This window comes from Pogona vitticeps, chromosome 5, assembly GCF_051106095.1.
Source record: "Pogona vitticeps strain Pit_001003342236 chromosome 5, PviZW2.1, whole genome shotgun sequence".
NCBI classification, from domain to species: Eukaryota; Metazoa; Chordata; class Lepidosauria; order Squamata; family Agamidae; genus Pogona; species Pogona vitticeps.
Genome location: NC_135787.1, coordinates 158,868,230 through 158,883,078, shown reverse-complemented (window position 1 = coordinate 158,883,078; position 14,849 = coordinate 158,868,230). Strand labels below are relative to the sequence as shown.

General features: G+C 38.1%; 1 protein-coding gene across 5 annotated transcripts in view; it reads right to left on the bottom strand.

The window, feature by feature from the left end:
* The window catches only part of NR1H4 (nuclear receptor subfamily 1 group H member 4), a 44,202-nt gene that overhangs the window by 16,519 nt on the left and 12,834 nt on the right, over window positions 1-14,849 (bottom strand). For 3 of the 5 annotated variants that reach the window (XM_020803342.3, XM_020803343.3, XM_020803344.3), the window contains 4 exons: window positions 12,643-13,008; window positions 9,696-9,836; window positions 2,298-2,431; window positions 604-702 (listed from right to left, as the gene is read on the bottom strand). In XM_020803342.3, coding sequence (XP_020659001.3) covers window positions 604-702; window positions 2,298-2,431; window positions 9,696-9,836; window positions 12,643-13,008 — 740 coding nt within the window. The remainder of the gene's footprint in view (window positions 1-603; window positions 703-2,297; window positions 2,432-9,695; window positions 9,837-12,642; window positions 13,009-14,849) is intronic. The other 2 variants (XM_078376072.1, XM_078376073.1) reach the window with 1 other exon arrangement.

Genomic DNA, 14,849 nt, shown 5'->3' with positions numbered 1-14,849 from the left:
CTCAGGCACCATTTTTGTTTTGCCTGCTTTTGGTGTAGATTATGTGTTGTTGCTTTATCCCTGGGTTTTTTTGAAGTAGTTTTGATGGTTCTGTAGAGGTTAACTTGGTCCAGCACTGGAGACCCAAATGAAGACACCAAAACAAATGTACATGAGAGATATGGGTCCTTTCAGGTTCAGGAAAAGACCAGCTATCCCCAAACAGCCAAAAATAAAAGAAGAGCCTCCTGAAAGAACCCCAAACTAAAGCAAATGAAAAGTTTCCCCCCTGCACTTCCCTAGTGGTCATTCTCTGTGTCCTGCACCATTTGGCTACCATTGCTAAATGGCAGGTGAAAGTAGCGGATAGCGACATGGAAAAAGTCAACTGAGTTACCCTTCTCCTTCTTACTGCTCATCTGCTTATCTTCATGCAGAACTGCCTAACCTGCTCTGTGAATATAGAGAATGGAACTGTGTCCCATATGAGTCATTCATATTACAAAACCCACTTTGCAATGGGAGAAAGAGTGTATCCAGAATAACTAAAATGTTACAAGAAATGCTTTGATAGACAATACTGTATTCTGAAATATTTTGGCACGTACTTAATGTTATACTTACCAACTTTTTGGAAACTTCAGGAGGAATCCGTTGTTTATTATATGAATCCATGATATAGTGAAGAAGGTTCTGCTGTTCTGGGGTTAGTTCTACTTTCTCCTATACTGGCAATAATAAATCATAAGCATCAGTAACTGAATATGATTTTTCACTTCATGTTAGTTATATTACACAACTTCATTTCAGCACAGAGTTATCCTTGTATTGTCTATGTATATAACACAAATAAGGAGATAGTTTAAGAAATGTGAGTTTGACACGGATGCATTTTGCAAAGGATTCATACCCTTGAGATAGAACCATCTTTCCAAAGCCAGCAGTAGATATCCCGTTAATTTATGAGGCAGGAAGGAAATCCTAGTACCTGTTCCAGCCACAGTAAGAAATGATCCAAGAGAAAATGAATGCTTGAGATGAATTAACCCTGTATTTACAGCAGCACAAGCTACAATGTGAGAGTAATGAAATTACAGTGGTGCCTCAATTTACGTCCATAATCTGTTCCAGAGGTTGGGTGGGTGTAACTCGAAATGGTCACAAGTCAAAGCACCATTTCCCATAGGAATGCATTGGAACACAATTAATCCATTCCAGAAGGGGAAAAACACCAATAATAATAATAATAATAATAATAATAATAATAATAATAATAATAATAATAATAATAATAATAATAATAATAATAATAATAATAATAATAATAATAATAATAATAATAATAATAATACACTCCAAGCCCCATAGGAATGTGTTGGGGCCAGGGGGAAAATTACCAAACAAACAAACAAACAAAATAACAAACCACAAGCCCCATCAGAATGCACCGTGGCTGAAAAAAATAATTACCAAAACCAAAAACACACATCCAGCCCCATCGGAACACTATAGGGCTGGGGGAAAACACACAAAAAGAACCTCACACACACAGCCAGCCACATCGGAATGCAATGGGGCTGGGAAAAACACACAAAAACACCCCCCCCACACAGAACGCAATGGGGCTGAGAGAAAGCACACACCAAAACACAAAAAACATCACAGCACAGAAACATAACCCCCCCCCCCAAAAACCCAAAACCACCTTGCAGAACAAAGTAAATGTACTTACTCAGGAGCAGAAAGCAGCTCTAGGCAGTCCAAAGCCTCCTCTGACACACTTACTCTAATTGTTGGGGCGAAAGAGCAACGAAGAAGCAGCCTCTTCGCCTACCAATGGTTAGCAAATTTGAATTCCCCACCTTTTTTCCCTGCCTTTTTCCAGTTGCAACTCGAAGCTCCACCCTCAAGTTGAAGCAAAATTTTGCGGCTGGAGCTGGTCGCAACCCTAAATAGTCGTATGTCAGGACATTCGTAAGTCGAGGCACCACTGTATATTTGTATCGATTATACCTCACTTGAGACCCCTCAACCCAACATTTTCAGCACAACCATGCAAATAATGTTGAAATCATGTGCTTATGTAGTATGAAAATAAACCAGAATTCAAATGCTCATGGTTTTATTCCAATGCAGTCCTTTGTGTTGTCTACAGAGATCAGATATTTAATGTCACCTGCCAAATGCATATCGAAATATCTTTTGATTTATTATCCAGAACCTAGCATGTCATTTTCCTGATGTAACCTTCTATGCTTCTTAATTGTATCACACCTCAGAACTCTGCAATCGGCAAGATGCTACAATAATTTTATTACCTTGTAGAGTCTGGTTGTGGATGACACTTGCTTTGAGTCACATCCCTCAGTATCTTCACTAGCTGTCTGATGAAGAGGCTGAGATATATTTTTTCTTAGCCGTTTTGACTTGCACTGTATTTCTGTTAACAAACCTGCAACACAGTGCATAATGAACATCTAGCATGTGTACGTATGACATTTCATCATGTGTGCAAGTTAGATTAAAAATAAACATCTCTCCATGTGCATCTAATATATTCCTTAATTTACTATACTAAGCCAGCTGCAAACTCTTCTGGCCACAATTATTGATAGAATGGAATTATTGATAGAATGGAAAACTCTTCATTTAATCTGTTGTTGTTATGTGTCATCAACTTGCTTCTGATGTATAGTAACCATATGAATTAATAAATTCCAAAAGGTCCCATCATTAACAACCTTGCTTGGGTCTTGCAAACTAAGGGTCATGACTTCCTTTACTGAATCAACCCATTTCATACTGGATTTTCCTCTTTTTCTCCCATCTTCCACGTTTCCTAGCATTATTGTCATTCTAGTCAGTGTTGTTCTCTAATAAATATGTCCAAAATATGACAACCTCAGATAAATCATTTTGATTTCTAGTCAGTTTTGATGTAATCTAGCACCACCTATTTATCTTTCTGTTGGTCCACAATAATCTACAAGGCAGTTTTCTTCACTGACTGGTGTTCTTATTCATAGATTGTAATTGGGAATACCATAGGATGGGTGGTCTTGGCCTTGCTCACCAGAGGCACATCCTTATACTTGTTAGTCTACTGCAGTGGTGGCAAACTTTTTTGGGCTCGAGTGACCAAACCGGAAAACAAACAAACAAACACCCCCACACACACACGTGGTGTGCCACAGCAGCAGCAGCAGAATCAGAAGTGGTGGCAGTGGAACTGGAAGTGGCAGCGGAAGGGAAAATCCTGGCACAGAGATGCCTCGAGACCCCACTCTGGATACGCCGCCAGAGCCAGTTGCTCTGGATCTGCCTGCTGAAGTGCCAGCACTGCCTTCCCAGGTTTGGCTGCGCCGGGGGGGGGGGGAGAGTAGCGATGTGGCAACTTATGGCTCACATGCCGGCAGAAAGAGCTCCACGTGCCAGCTGTGGCACACATGCCATAGGTTCACCATTGCTGGTCTACTGCAACAAAAACTAATACAGTATTTAGTCTTCTACAGTGTATTGAACATGGGGCTGTACTTGAAGTTGGTTAGCTGTACCTGAAATAGATATTGATTGTGAGCTTTTTCAGCAGAATAGCAACATTAAAATATTGTTCTGGTTTTCAGTTCATTTCTAAGCCCGGCTGCTCTACATTTGTGGAAATCACTCCATAGCATCTGTTCTAGTTGGAGAAACACTGGAATTCAGAGGTCACAAAAGTGCTCTCTTACAAAGTAATTGAAAGGATAAAAAACAACTTGTAAAGTGAAGCCTCAGAAAAATAGTTTTTTTACCAGCAACGTAGAGACCAAAATTCTGTTGCTCAGTATAGTAAAAGTAAATTACACCAGTGCATGCCCATTGAATCAATGGAACTTAAGGAGGAATTGATTCACCAAATCTTCATTGATTCAGTCAGCCAACCTTGTACTATTTACTACACAAAGCAACAGGATTTTGGCCAGTATGTCAGCCACATACTGGATTACTGGGAGATCCTGTTGGTGATGATGGAATTTTTATTATTATTATTATTATTATTATTATTATTATTATTATTATTATTATTATTATTATTATTATTATTATTATTATTATTATTATTATTATTATTATTATTATTATTGGCAAACATGTAAATACTACCCTCTCAATAGGCAGCCCCCTGGGCAGCTAACAAAATTCAGTTGATATACATATATTGAGGATGGGGGAGTGAGAACATCCAGGCTCTGGCTTTCTGTGATAATCTAAGCCTCCCTCTTTTTTTATTGCAAAACCAAACACTGCCTCCCATGAATCAAGTATGAATCCTCCTCAGTCCACAGTTGTTCAAAAGGTCATCCCCAAGCAAAGTTAATTATGAAAAACTGCTCTTAATATTCAAAAATGCTGTTATGAAGTTCTATAGCTTGTTTGATATGGGATATTATATTGCATCTTTCACTATATCATGTGGACAAAATCTTCCTGAGTGACGAACTGCCATTGACAGAGAAGCAGGAAAATGTCAATCCAAGGGCGTAACCTCCATAACAGCTGAAATTAAAGTAGGTTTTTTTTTAAAAGAGAGGGTCACCTGAGAGTCCTCCCTTTGATGCTGGAGAACACGTAAATCGTATCTTTCAGAGTCCAGATACTGTTGAGGAAGATATCAATGAAAATGCCTAATTCAGTGGTGAATGCTTTTAATATCCTGTATATTATAAAATTATGCCTCACAGAAAGCAAGCTTCCTCTATCACTGGAAGAAGAGGAAATTTAAAGGATTAAAATAACAGTTCCACATATAATATCTGGAAGGAGTAAAATACTGTTCATGACAATGATGCAGACAGGAGAATTGATGCTTACTTTCCTCATTTCACCTGGTCGTGTGTTTGTCCCCCCCCCCCCCCGAGCTTCTTATGAAGAATGAATACTGCTAAAGTGTGGTGGCCATTTCACATGTTGCAGGAAAGCAATACCTGTACCTGAATGTGGCTTTCACATACAGTGAACATTGCAGTGCTGGGAGGAAGGGAAAGATGTACTTGTAACACATAGGAAGCACAAACATAGTGCCTTCCATCTGCTGAATATTCTATTTATTTTTGTTTCTATTTATTCATTACATGTATATCCCATCTTTTCTCTGGCAAGATCAGAACTACTTCCATGGCTTTCCTCCTTACCACTTCATATCACAATATCCCATGAGGTAAGTCAGGCTGAAAGAAAGTGACCAAGATCATCTAGGGAATTTTATGGACGAGATCACTCAGGTCCTAGCCCCCCATTATGCCCACTACACCATTTGATGTTAACTTCATGTTTTCAGGGATGAATGTCCTTCCTCACATTTCAATTGTTGTCATAACAACACATGATAAAATATTGGAGCTTATTTTGTTTGGTTGGGTTTTTGTTTAAAAAGGTCACATTTCTGCCAAAGGTACTCGCCAGCCCTGTCTGTTTTTTAAAGTTACAGTATGTAAAAGCATATGTATTCGAAAATGGCACAGGAGATAAAACCAAAAAACCACAAAATTATACTGAAATAACAGCCATAGAGACAGCCCAAGACAAAATGAACAGTTTACCCACTGGAAGGGCAAACTTTGATTGAGCAATGAGAATTCTCTATGACTCACAAAAAAGTACCAGGTAAATTTTCTGTGGGAGAAAGTTCCACAATAGAAGCAAAAGCACAGAAAATCTTCCCTCTCCAGTAACCATCTTCTTAATCTCCACTGCTGATGGTACACACAGAGAAGAAGAACTGTGTTGCATCACCAAAGGCCATCTGATCCAGCATTCTGTTCCTGCAGTAGCTAAAAAGACATCTAAGCAAAACACAACCATAGTATGGGTGTCTTGCTTACGATCTTAGCAAATCTTAGTCAAAAGCTCTCTGCCTGTGATACAGAAGGTAATGTATAGCTGCCATGAATTGTAGCTGTCTCTTTAGCAACCTAAACAGAAGAAGGCTAGACAACACATGTCCCCCACCAGAGGACAGCTCTACAGAGTTGGCAATATTCTACAGTGGACCCTTGACTTACAGAAGGCTTGACTTACAGACTTTTTGAGTTACAGACTTCTCTGGCCGCAAAATTTAGGTTTGACTTGCAGACTGAGATTTGACTTACAGACCAGAAAAAAAACCAAAATGGAACAAAAACGGCCTGTTACGGGATTAATCGGTTTTCAATGCACTGTAGGTCAATGGAGACTTGACTTACAGACTTTTTGACTTGAGAACCGCCTTCCAATACGGATTAAGTTCTCAAGTCAAGACCCCACTGTAAATAAATACATAGCTCTGTGGGGTCTTGTGATTTTTTAAAAAAAGTCCAGCTATACCTGTGCCAATGTGGTGTGGTGGATACACTGTCAGGAGTGTCAAACTAAAACTCAGAAAACCAGGGGTCAAACATACGGGTGTATGTGTAGTAATAGGAAACCTTGAACATCTCACACAGCTCGAAGTCTCTGTTAGGACTGTCATAATTTGAAAGTGATCTGATGACACATGACAACAAATATTTGGGCCATGCAGCTTGCCTTACTCTTACTCCCTCAGGAGGTGCTCCTGTTGTAGCTCTTCTTCACCTTCTCTCCCTCTTCTTTTGCTTATTTTCCTCCAAGGATGAGAATATTGCAGCAGCATTGTCTTTTCCTCCTCCACCCTCTCTGAGCCAGGAAACGGGGTGAGGACAAGGATGGTTGTTTGTGTTGCTGCAGGTACAACATGTCTGTGCACATATACAAGCTGAAGGCCATGTGTTGGGGGTATTCTGTTGCTTTCCATCATGAGGCATCAGGATAGTCCCTGTTTATCCTCCATAAATGTTGTCTACGATCTCATAAAGCCGTGCATTTAGTGGCCGCAATTATATCTTGTGGCAACAAATTTCGTAGTTTAATTATGTGTTGGCTGAAGTAATTCTTTTTTATCAGTCCTAAATCTCCCACCATTGAGCTTCAATGGATGATTTGAAGGACTAATAATATGACAGAGGGAATAGTATGGAGAGAGAAAGAGAGGAGAATCTGCATTTACTTTCTCCACATCATACATAATTATCTGCAGCAGTAATCATGCTCTCTTGTTGCTTGACTTTTAATGATCTAAAAAGACTCAAGGGTTGCCAGAGTGTAGAAATGATACAGAAAAAAAGCTCATTTTTACTTGTTTGCTACTATTTTTACATTACTTGTCATTTGTTAGACACAAATAATAATATGTGTTATTTTTTTTAACAGAAAGAATAGCTAAAAAGGATAACCCCAGTAAATTTTTAACAATACTGAATACCATTTTCTCACTGCAAATATTGTAACATTTTTGTGATTCATTTTAGAATACTAAAAAAGTAATAATGTTGGCCGTCATTACCCATCAAGGTAGTGCATTGTATGTGACATTACTTGTAATGCTTACTTCCCAGCTCTGAATGTAATCTTATAAGATAGTTACCCTAGTCCCTTCTTATGTACTTCACAATGACAGACATCTAATACAGTAATAAGTTGCAATTAGAGTAGACACATTGAATCCATGGAACTTATGGAAATCAAATTACCCCGATTTAATGGGTCTGCTTGCAACTTACTACAGTACTGTACTTCACTTCCTCCTCCGTTTTTGGAGGTGTATTCATGGTTCTATATTTGGCTACACTGCAGGTTTCCAATCAAGGGATTATAATGCCATACTTTAGCTTTTAATAAATTATGTACAATGCCAATCTCTCCTTCCCTTTGGTATACAAACTGGAACAGAGAGAAGACTGTTTTCAAAATCTGCTTCATTGAAATAGCTTCTGATGCAAAGCTGTATAAGATACAGAGACCTACAATGACATGATTACCTATTACTGACTTTGTGATGCATCATGAACCAGGAACACCTGAGTAAGACGATAAATATTGGTAAAACTCTCTCTTTGGTAGTAGAGCAAAATTCCACAGGAATAATTGCAGGACTATATTATGTGTAAATGAAGCAAAGTCCAAGGTAACATTAATTTCAAAGAAACTATTTCACTTCAAGTTGATTTACAAGTAGGAGTCTCATGTTCAACCACTCAATTAACCTTGAGGGTTTTTTTAAGCTCACGAAAATGTACAGTACCACTCCTTATTTGAAAGTTGCTAGGCAAACAACTTGCAATGTGTCCTCATTGCTGCACTTTACAAGAAGGTGCTTATGTTTAAGTAATGAGTTATATGAGCCTCAAAGTAACAAAGTGCAGGTTTCCATTGCAGAAGAAGATTCAAGTGTCAGCACCTGTTGTTGGCCTTTGTTTCATACAGGACAATCTGAGAAAATGATCAGCTACTTTAAAAGTTTCCATTTCCAGTATATTTGGTCAGTATTATTTACAATGACCTATTTTTCCTTCCCTGTTTATTCTATTATTAGGCACCAGGACAGTGGCAATCCGTACGACTCTCCCCTTTCCTCAGCTTCTCTCGCAGCAATTGATAAAGCTGGATTCCACACTGTGGCTTTTTATTTTCATGTAACACCTGCCGATTCATTGAATGATTTGTTTTGTGTATTGATGCATTGGGTGGAAATTGAACATATCTCATAATCTCTGTGGTCTGTTAAATTTACAGAATAAAAGATTAATTATATTATAATTTTTGCATGATTTTGAAGCACTGACAGAAGCTGTTGTTTTTCACAAAGCCTAACAGTTAATATTGCATCTCATGATCAGATTGGAGGACGAAAGTATATTAAAAACCCAGAGTAGATTAATTTCCGGTATGAACCTAAATTGGTGCGACACTATGGTTATGCAAAGATGATTGGAACCATCAACAGGGAACATAAAAAGCAGCCTTAATCCTATTCCTCCATCTTTCCAAAGGAGGTATGTGCCAGGAAGTGAGTTTTTAAATAAAACACACAGTCTTAATGCTTTATATAAAATGCACTTATAGTTTAGTAGTTAAGGTAATGCCAAGACTCTGAGGACCAACTCACATATTATGCAAAAAATCTCCAATTATAGTAAAATATGATTTAATACTTTTATGGAACAAAATTTATGAAAAATAAAATTTAATAATATTAATTAAAAAATTGAATTGCAGCTATAGAGATACCAGGTATATCTTCCTGTAAAGAGCAAAGGGAATCTGGGGGAGATGGACAGCTATTTCATAAAAATGTTATAGGAGAAAAGGGTTGAACACTTCTTTTCACAGCCTTTCTATACTGCAGAATCTGAAGAAGTGACTGAAAATGGAATCCCATGCTTTTATTAGAGGATTCCAATGCTTAACAAGCAAATGTAGGTCCTAAAACAGCTTAAGAAGGCAAGGTCCAATTAGTAGGACAATTAGCTAGAATCTAGATGACAGCTGTCTGTCAGTGTAGTCAAGTGTAGGTAGACCAGTTAATTGCCTTAATTGGTATACCATTTGCCTCCTGTGCTCAGCAGTCAGTTACAGAGGGTCATGGGCAGTTGTTCTTTTAATTAAATAGAATACCTTGGTGTTGGTTCCTTACCTTTTTGTTTTGTTTTATTGTTGTTTAAAGGCTTGAATATCCAAAAATAGCATTCTGAGATATAACACTCAAAATTATAGGTATAACTATAAACCAATAAATACGTTAGATCCTCATTTTTAGTTTGCTTTTCCCCATATATAAGGGAACCATGTAAACTCCCAAGCTTAAACAAATATTTATGGGGTACAAATATCTGTATACATACACTCAGCCAGCATTCCTACTTCTTTGCATTTCTGTAGACGACACTTCTGGCATTTTCTCCTCATATACATGTCCATCTCACAGTTCCCACCATTTTTACACTTGTATACAGCATTTTTGGTGATGCTTCTTCTGAAGAAACCTGAGGAATGAACAGGGAGGTGAGGTTTTAGTTTGGTGAGGTTTTAGTTTGAAACTGGGTTTTACTTAAAAAGAAATGCTACAATTAATTATTGGCAGAAATTCTGTTGGATGGAAGAATAATGTCATTGGTAGTGCCTGATTGCTACTGATTGTAAGCTTTCTTTTGTAATTTTGGGAGGTGCACATAACTTCATTGCATATAGAAGCAGTGCACACCCCAAAATCACAGAAAAAGAGGAAGCCTTTAATCAGCAGCAATATTCTGCTCCCAATTATATAATTCCTGTTGTGCAACAAGATGTAAGGCAGTACATAAATTAAAAAAAAACACAGATCAATAGTGATGGAAATTTCCTTGACACAATTAGGAAGTTTCTTTGATCCAGATGATATATGTCTTTTTAGATCTATATAAATTAATGTCTTTTTGATTTCTATTTCTACTTTACTTTTCTCACAAAACTCAGACTGGCTCACAAGAAGATGAAAAAATTAAAAAAAAACTTATCAGGAGAAAAGCACAGCATCAACTACTTACAAGCCTTTTACTCAATAGCTATTTAACTGCCCCAAGCCAAAAGGTTTCTGCCAACTGGTGGAAAGGTAACAGGATAAGAGCAGCTAACTGTTTCAAAGAAAAGAAAAGTGTGCTGCTTATGTACCACATAAAAAACTCTCTGAGAGGTTTAAAAATTAATTGTGCAGGCTACAAAATGCCCCATGCGCAACAAGGTTCCTTTTAAAATGTTTTGAGCTTTACTTATTTATTTATTTATTTACTTATTTGTTCGATTTATATCCCACCCATCTGGTATATTCTACCACTCTGGGCAGCTTATAGAGAGGACATCAGTGATCTGTTTTATGTTCCCAAAGAAACAAACAAATTCCAGACCTATTTTAAATAAGGAATAATTCAGATAAGGACTGCATTTCTGGACGAGATCCCAGAACATCCATTTTGTTCAGTATGTTTTTCTCCAAGTAGGCAGCCTGATGCCTCTTCAAGAATTCCCAACAAGGAGCAACAATGGGAGGCAGCTTTGTTTTCCCACAACAATTAGAAGTATATTGCTTTTAATTTATAAACTTTATAAACATGCAGTAGTACCATTGCTAGTACTGTAGTAATGAGGCCTGTTTAGGATCTGGCATGCCTCTCATTCAAAGTAGACAGTGGCAGTTTTTCTTATGAAATAATAAAGCTGCATCTTTTGTCAACAAAACTGGCATTTGGCTATGTCCATGGGAAGTTGCATCTGAATTGTTTTGTGTGCAATCTCCATTCAAATATGCTTGACTGACACTGGCAGACCTCTTTTGAAATGTAAATTACCTGCTATTTTCACTCAGAGCCATATATTTGCTGTTCCATAACTTTTTTTTTAAAGAGTTTAATATATTTCGATGTTAAGGAGGGGAAATAACAGGCTGAGTTTAAAGCTTATGATTTTTTCCCTGCCGGCAAATTTTTTTCCTTAATTTAAAAATAGGTTTAAGATAAAATTAAAATAGGATATTTAAAACTATATAATCTATCAAAAGAACCTGCACTAGTACTTAAAAGCAAACAATCAAATCTCCATACAGATCATAAGGGTATCACAGAATCATAGAAAAGTGAAGTTGGAAGGGGCCTACAAGGTCATCAAGTCGAACCCGCTGCTCAGTGCAGGAATACTAGGTATCTACTAGGAATGGGACTTCAGTAAAAAATTAATTCGGCAAGACCCCCACCTGGCCAAATTAAGGGACAGGGAGCTGTCAAAATGGCAGGAGGTAGAGCTGTTCTTTTATGTGTTTGCTCTTCCTGTGCCTCTTCTTTTCACCCTTTGAAAATCTCCCCAGACACTCCTGTAAGCTGCCAGGATTCTCAATGACTCACAAAGGTGTGTGAAGGAATGAGTTCCAATAGAGGCTATCTCCACATGGTCTTTTTTTGTTTGTTTGTTATCCCCCCCCCCCTTTTGAAGAGTTTCATTCCTGCTTGCTTGATTTGTTTTTTAAAAAATATGTTGTTTTATTATTTTAACCTGTATTTATTCTGCTAAAAGTGTATTATCGGGCGGGGTGGGACTGTTTTGTTTGCTTCTGTGAGGATGTGTGGGCCAGGAGGTGGACCAATGTGCCACTGGGCTGTATGGGTGGCTGTTGTTGGCTGTACCATTACCAACATGGTACCATTACCATTGGAGTGGACTGAGCCTCTCTATAATTTTGGAATTGTTTTTAGATATTTTTTTTAGCGCTTTTGGAGTGCTGGGAAAAAGAAATTGAGATACTCAAAACAAAATGACCTACAGTATTTTTTTTCTTTTCACAAAAAAATGAAAGGACCGGTACAACAACAAAAAAATACCAAAACAAATGAGGCACCCCTGAAAGAACCTTATGGGAAAGAAACATGGACATTTTTTTTGCCATGCACATCCCTAATAATGTCTCCATGGCCTTGGGCCTGCCCTACTTTCTGACAGGGAAAATGCACTAGAAAGCTGACATCCAGAAGAAAAGACACAACCATTATGCTGGCACACTATTCATCCATTGCCTCTCTTCCAAAACGTCTCTTGCTAAATTGTGAGCAACTCTACCAAAAGTTGCAGTCTGCATTTGTAAAGACTTATTATGATATTTATTAGATCTTTATGAACCAGAAAAATGAAACCTAAAGTGACCAGAATTCCATGTTCAGATTCCAATTTTATCCAAATAAATGACATATATAAGCAGTCATTTTGTGTACACACATAGGAACACACATTGTTTGTTTGTTTGTTTGTTTATTTGCTTGCTTGCCTTACCTTTGCAACCTTCACAAGTAAGAGCATTGTAATGGTACCCAGAGGCTTTATCACCACAGACAACACACAGCTCCTCGCCTTTCATTCTTCCTGAGGAAAGGCCCATCCGAGACTTCTTGGCAACTGGCATGCTTCCTAGGTCAGGCTCCTTTGGGAAAAAGTTTTCAGAGGGTATTTTTCTGACCTCATAGGTTACAGGTGAGTACCATTCATCAGGCTGTTGGGGATAGAAGCTGAGGCTGGGATAATAAGATGGTGAAGAGCCTGGAGGCTGTGCTGAAGGAAAGTGCACAGTGTTGTTATACTGGGAATAATGTGACACACCAGAATCTTGCAATGGGGAAGTCATTGGCTCTGGAAGTACACCTACAAAATAACACAAAATCCACATTTGTTTTTATCAGTCTATGGGATGTTCATTGCTATTTTTCATCTCCCTCCCCATGGACTCATGTCCAGTCATTCTGAGTTGAATATGCTGATGAGATAAGCAGACCCTATTAATGAATCTGCAGCCATGGTGTACTCTTTTAAAAAAAACCTGTTTCCTGTTCCTTCTGAATCTTTCCACCTCTCTGGTAGTCATGTAGGTGTCTTCCAACCAGAATATAAGTTGTTCTGTACATGTTTTGGTACACCCATCTGATTCCTGAGTTTGAGGACAGACTCAAGAGAAGCTGTGCCTGATCCACATATAGACAAGCATATTAGAGGCTCAGCATGCGTCCAGTTCACAGATCAGCTGAAATTTTGGATTTAAAAAAAAGTTGATCAAAGTCACTAGCATTTTCCCTGCTGCCCAGATGATGTTTGTATTTAAAAACAAACAAGTGCTAAGTAGGGCTTCTGATAGAACCCAGACCTTTCTGGGTCTCCGCAACTCAACTCAACTTAAGAAAATGTGGGGACAAATGGTACTGAAGGATGTTGAGGTTTACAAAACAAGCATGAGCATAAAAACCACACAGATCATAAATAACTTCTTGCTTGGTGTACCTATATGAACTTGTGTTGACCAGCAATTGAAATAATGTTCATTTAGTCACAGGAAAACTTTAAGAATGTTTACTGTATAACATTTTGAAAAATAAACTAACAGTACTTGAACATTTTACTTGGTACAGATTTGTGCTTGACAGACTTAGAACATTTAAAAACAGCTTCCTTTAATAAAGTACTAATAGCAGGCAGCTCAACTGAAAAAAACACTACTTCTCAATGGAAAAGCCTCATGGTAATAGACAAACATAATTAGCAGAATAAGCCTCATCCTGTCATGTTTTCTTTTATCTGGCAGTTAACCACTTCAAACACCAATTGGCTAATGCCGGACAAAATCTGATTGGTAACAATATTTTATTATGTAAATAATACATCTCAGTCATTCCAACATACACATACACACAGATGGTATATCTTGTAATGAACTGGTGGTACTGGAAAAGTAATTTATTTGTATCTTGTTTAGCATTCTGTTTCCATATGCCTCTAGGAAGCCACTATGTACTGTACCCTTCTCTTGTTGCTTTCCCCCAGTACTTCATAGTCAAAGGCACAGAGGTGTCTCTCAATATGGAGGATGGATTGATCTCTCATAGCTGGCAGGAAGAGTTTTCCTGTCCAGAATTGGAGCAGAGCAAGTAGGAGAAACTTTGGGTGGCTCTGGCCGAGGGAATGTGGTGGGCGTAGCCTGGCAAAATAGGTGACTGACAGCATTTCCAGTTTCAGAAGACACTGGCTGCCTTTTCCTGCATATGTTCCAAGCTCTGGATCTTATTCACTGAGCTTATCCCTGTACTGTACTCTAGCAAAGAATGCCATACAGCAGGGTTGGCAAAAGCAGGCCATGGTCCTCAACTGGTCATATTTCAAAGGAACATCAGGTGCTACCAATTGTTCAGGTTCAATGACAACTGGACTTGGTAGATTTTGGTCGAACTTTGCAGTACACATTTTAGGTATAGTCAAGATTATTGAATACATATTAGTTCAATTTAACTGGTAAGAGGCTCTAGATATTCAATTTTGCTTCATAAGTTTAACAGAGACCAGGAGACCATGAGTATCCTGAAACAATAGAACAACAGCAGCAGTGAGGAGGAGGATGGTCGTTATGACACTTTGCTAGAGTGGCTGGTTCATTCCTATAAAACAGCACACATGTGCACATGCATACATATGCACACACAAACACTTGTTATAATCTA